Below are 4,295 nucleotides of genomic sequence, written 5' to 3'. Positions count from 1 at the left end.
GCTCCTATTTGTCTATATGACGCTGCAATCATGTCGTTGTTGACGCATTTTCGCAGCGAATCGTTACCTGTCGAACAAATCTGTCAATCAAAGGGACGTAGACGCATAAATATCATCAGCGTGGAGTCAGGGCTCAGCTCCAGTCCCTTTCTCCTTTCTTGCCTATCACATCTCGGACAAGAGCGACTTTTTTGCGTTTGGAACACAGCCGCAATGGGCCCATTGAATCTATTCGCAGTTATGATCATATCCATGTGCTCGGATATTCAGTTGACATCAGCTTGGTATGTGGTTTATTTCTGGGCGGAAATGTTTGTGTGTACATAACGTTAGCAAGGAGTAACCAGACTGGTTTGATTTCTTTCCACAGGACTGTCAACAACTTCCTCATGACTGGACCAAAGGTAATCACTTACTGCGCTCGACGTAGAAAACACATCCCAAAGACCTTACATAATTTTAGTGCACCATGACTGTGTAATATTCTTTTGTGGGGAATAATAGTATTTTAAAACATTTTTGAATGTACTTTTCTCCCTCGTCCAGGCTTTTCTGACCTATGCTAACAGTGTGCAAATTGGCGCACTGAGAGGAATACAAGAGTGCAAGCACCAGTTCGCGTGGGAGAGATGGAACTGCCCTGAGAACACTCTGCAATTGTCTACATACAATGGCCTCCGAAGAGGTAAGTAACTTACATCCCAAACCTGCATCGTGCACATTGCATTATAGAAAATTCGGAACAATTTACAGAACTTGAGTTCAACAATTGATCTTATATAATGGTTTTACGCACGCTTTACGCACGGAAAACGGCTGTGTAACAGCGGTTCATAGCAGTTTTCTTCGTCTTTGACACTTCTTGCAGCCACAAAGGAGACATCGTTCGTCCACGCCATCAGCGCCGCCGGGGTGATGTATACACTTACCAAGAACTGCAGTATGGGGGACTTTGACAACTGCGGCTGTGATGACTCCAGAATCGGACAGACAGGTACATTTTCGCAAAAAATGAACGAAACGGCTTGTTTATTTTAGGGAGTGGGTAACAATGTGTTGTTCGTGTAGGTGGCAGAGGATGGATCTGGGGGGGCTGTAGCGATAACGCGGCGTTTGGAGAGAAGATCTCCAAAGAAATTGTGGATGCGCTCGAAGGCGGACACGATTCGCGCGCAGCGGTCAATCTACACAACAACGAGGCGGGCCGACTGGTGAGCTGTAGTTCCAATGGTTTAGAAGTTTTAGATTGACAAATATCATGAGTAAATAAAATAAGTCATTACATTGTAGAATCCATCAGATTTTTAACACGCTCACTCTTCTACTAGGCAATCGAATCCACCATGAGAAGAGCATGTAAGTGTCACGGAGTGTCCGGCAGCTGCAGCATCCAAACCTGCTGGATGCAACTTGCTGACTTCAGAGAGGTCGGAAACTATCTGAAAGTGAAATATGACCATGCGAGAAAGCTGGAGCTGGACAAGAGGCCCGTGAGGGATGGGAACAGTGCAGACAACCGAGGAGCCATTGCGCACACTTTCCGGAGCATCCCTCGGACGGAGCTCATTTACTTGGAGGATTCCCCGGATTACTGCGTTAAAAACCAGAGCCTGGAATTTCATGGCACCGAGGGGAGGGAGTGCCTGAAGGGCGACAAGAGTACGTCCCAGTGGGAGAGGAAGAGCTGCCGCAGGCTGTGCTATGAATGCGGCCTCAGAGTGGTGGAGAAGCGCATCGAAGTCGTCAGTAGCTGCAACTGCAAATTTCACTGGTGCTGCACGGTGAGATGTGACAAATGCACGCAAGTGGTGACCAAATATTACTGCGCAAATAAACACGGTGGGAGAAAACCCCATAATAAATCCAGGTACAGGCACCGTGGACGCTCAATGTCAGCGCGCCAATGAATGGCCTGGGCGAATTTAGCGTTCTCTTTTTAAAAGGGGTTTGTTCGATTTGGACTTTTACATTATCTATTCTCTCAAGGCACTTTATCTTACTTCGAGTCTGTACATATCCACGCATGATAACTCATTATAGGAGACCGATTGTCTCATTTTCTGTTTTTGTCTTCTGTGAAGTCTGAAAATGTCTAATATTTGATGTCTTCTGTAATTGAAAACTTTTCTTAATAAATATTGTTTTTCTGAAATTTCTGTGACTTCTACTCTGTAGGGAAAATCCTTTCTCTTGAACTTTTGAAGTGCGCATACAGGCGTTTCCTAAACGCTTTAACCAATCAGCTCCCTCGGACGCGGGGGGCAAAGTAACAACGGTTCCATTTGTTCTTCAGCCCAATAAAAGAGAACCTCGCAACTAATAAACGAGCGGATCCATCTTGTGAGTCCAACTGAAAGTAGATTAACATGTTATATTTATCATTTTGGCTCCTGCCGCTTCTGTACTATGTGCGTCCTGGAAGTGCTTGGTAAGATGTCTATTAGTTAACATGGCTTTTTAGACTTAAGTGGAACTGAATGGCTTCATTCTGTATCCTCTGTCGTTTCTCAGGGTGGCAAGTAACCTTCTCATGACAGGACCAAAGGTAAATTGAAATGAATTACTTGACTGGGACAAAAATCCCGCATTCGATGAAAACAAACACTAACAACACTCTGCTTCTCCCGAAGGCCTATCTAAGATATGCAAAGAGCGTGCAGATGGGGGTCCAGAGTGGCGTGGTGGAGTGCAAACACCAGTTTGCGTGGGATAGATGGAACTGTCCCGACAGCGCAACTCTACCCAAAGGACTGAAACGAGGTATGTTGAGTTAAATGCGTTTGTTCTTTACGCTTGATTCTGAAACAACCCAGTGATTATGTTAAGGCGTATGTCCTCTCACTGACAGCCAGCAGAGAGACATCTTTCGTGCACGCAATCAGTGCTGCGGGGGTCATGCACACTCTGGCTAGGAATTGCAGTCTGGGAGACCTCGACAGTTGCGGATGCGACGTATCCAGAAACGGCAAAATAGGTGAGTTACTGTATTTAAACTAGAATGATTTGGATTGTGATTGTGTTCCATTTTGCACATCGGAACTAAAAAAAAAAAAAATTCGGTCCAGGCGGCCCGGGCTGGTTGTGGGGGGGCTGTAGCGCTAATGTGGATTTCGGGGAGAAGATCTCCAAACAGTACGTTGACTCGCAGGAGACAGGTCAAGACCCCAGAGCTGCTGTCAACCTACACAACAACGCCGCTGGCCGACTGGTAAGTCGATTTTACTTTAAAATTCCACGTCAGAGTTTCCTGCGTCTGCCGTGGCATTGACGCTCTGATTTCCCACAGGCCGTGAAAGCAACGATGAGGCGCATCTGCAGATGCCACGGCATGTCTCAGAGCTGCAGCGTCAAAACTTGCTGGACGCAGCTCTCAGACTTCAGAGAAATCGGAAACTACCTGAAGATCAAGCATAGTCAGGCGCAAAAGCTGAACATCGACAAAAAGCACATGCGGGCCGGTAATAGCGCCGTCAGCCAGGGCGCCATCGTGGACGCGCTGGGCAGCGTCGCCCGGACAGAGCTCATCTACCTGGAGGAATCTCCTGACTACTGCAAGAGAAACGTCAGCCTGGGCCTGTACGGCACCGAGGGACGGGAATGCGTGCACCACAAAGAGGGTTCGACTCAATGGGAGAGGCGCAGCTGCCGCAGGTTGTGTCAGGACTGCGGCCTGCGGGTGGAAGAGAGGCGCACGGAGGTGGTGAGCAGCTGCAACTGCAAATTCCACTGGTGCTGCACGGTGAACTGCGAAGACTGTGCGCGGGTTGTAGTCAAATACGCGTGCGTGAGGAGGGACGGCGCGGACTCGCACGGCTACAAGCGGAGGAACCGCGCTTCCAAATAAAACCACACATTTCTTCGTCTGTGTTTTGATTCTGTTTGTTGACTTTGTGCACTTTATTCTCTGCAGCGTGTTTATTTATGATATGTCTTATTACAATAAACGTTTAAAAACATCGGGATGTCTTTCCTTCCTGTCAAAACTGCATAATTTTTCCTAATAATCCTTAACTTTAATTCAGGCGACCCCGGCGGATATTAGAATCAGAATGGGCTGACTACACTGAGCAGAGGATTACACGGATAACAGTTCGCACCTAAACAAGCTGTTGATCCACTTTGAAGTCAACGTGTATTGATTCCATTCAAAGAGCATCGGGCCTTTGAAAGACAAATTGAGGAGGTATTTCCACTCGTAGAAGTTGGGTATTTGGCCTGTTAAACCGGTGACGCTTTAGTCCCTGGGACACCCCACAGGCAATGGAAATGTATCACAATACATCAAAGTCTGAGGG

General features: G+C 47.1%; 1 protein-coding gene across 1 annotated transcript; it reads left to right on the top strand.

Moving 5' to 3' along the window:
- The first annotated feature begins 213 nt into the window (after positions 1 to 213).
- wnt8 (Wnt8.1 protein) lies at positions 214 to 3,844 on the top strand. Its single transcript, NM_001032554.1, is given in 11 exon segments — positions 214 to 284; positions 371 to 404; positions 547 to 685; positions 869 to 994; positions 1,069 to 1,211; positions 1,329 to 2,428; positions 2,512 to 2,545; positions 2,631 to 2,760; positions 2,849 to 2,974; positions 3,066 to 3,208; positions 3,287 to 3,844. Coding segments are annotated over 6 exon segments (1,092 nt in total). The 3' UTR covers positions 1,908 to 2,428; positions 2,512 to 2,545; positions 2,631 to 2,760; positions 2,849 to 2,974; positions 3,066 to 3,208; positions 3,287 to 3,844.
- Positions 3,845 to 4,295: the final 451 nt, after the last annotated feature.

The sequence above is a fragment of the Takifugu rubripes genome, chromosome 14 (assembly GCF_901000725.2).
Source record: "Takifugu rubripes chromosome 14, fTakRub1.2, whole genome shotgun sequence".
NCBI classification, from domain to species: domain Eukaryota; kingdom Metazoa; phylum Chordata; class Actinopteri; order Tetraodontiformes; family Tetraodontidae; genus Takifugu; species Takifugu rubripes.
Note: the sequence above shows the minus strand (reverse complement) of the source record. Positions and strands in the feature narration are given on the sequence as shown.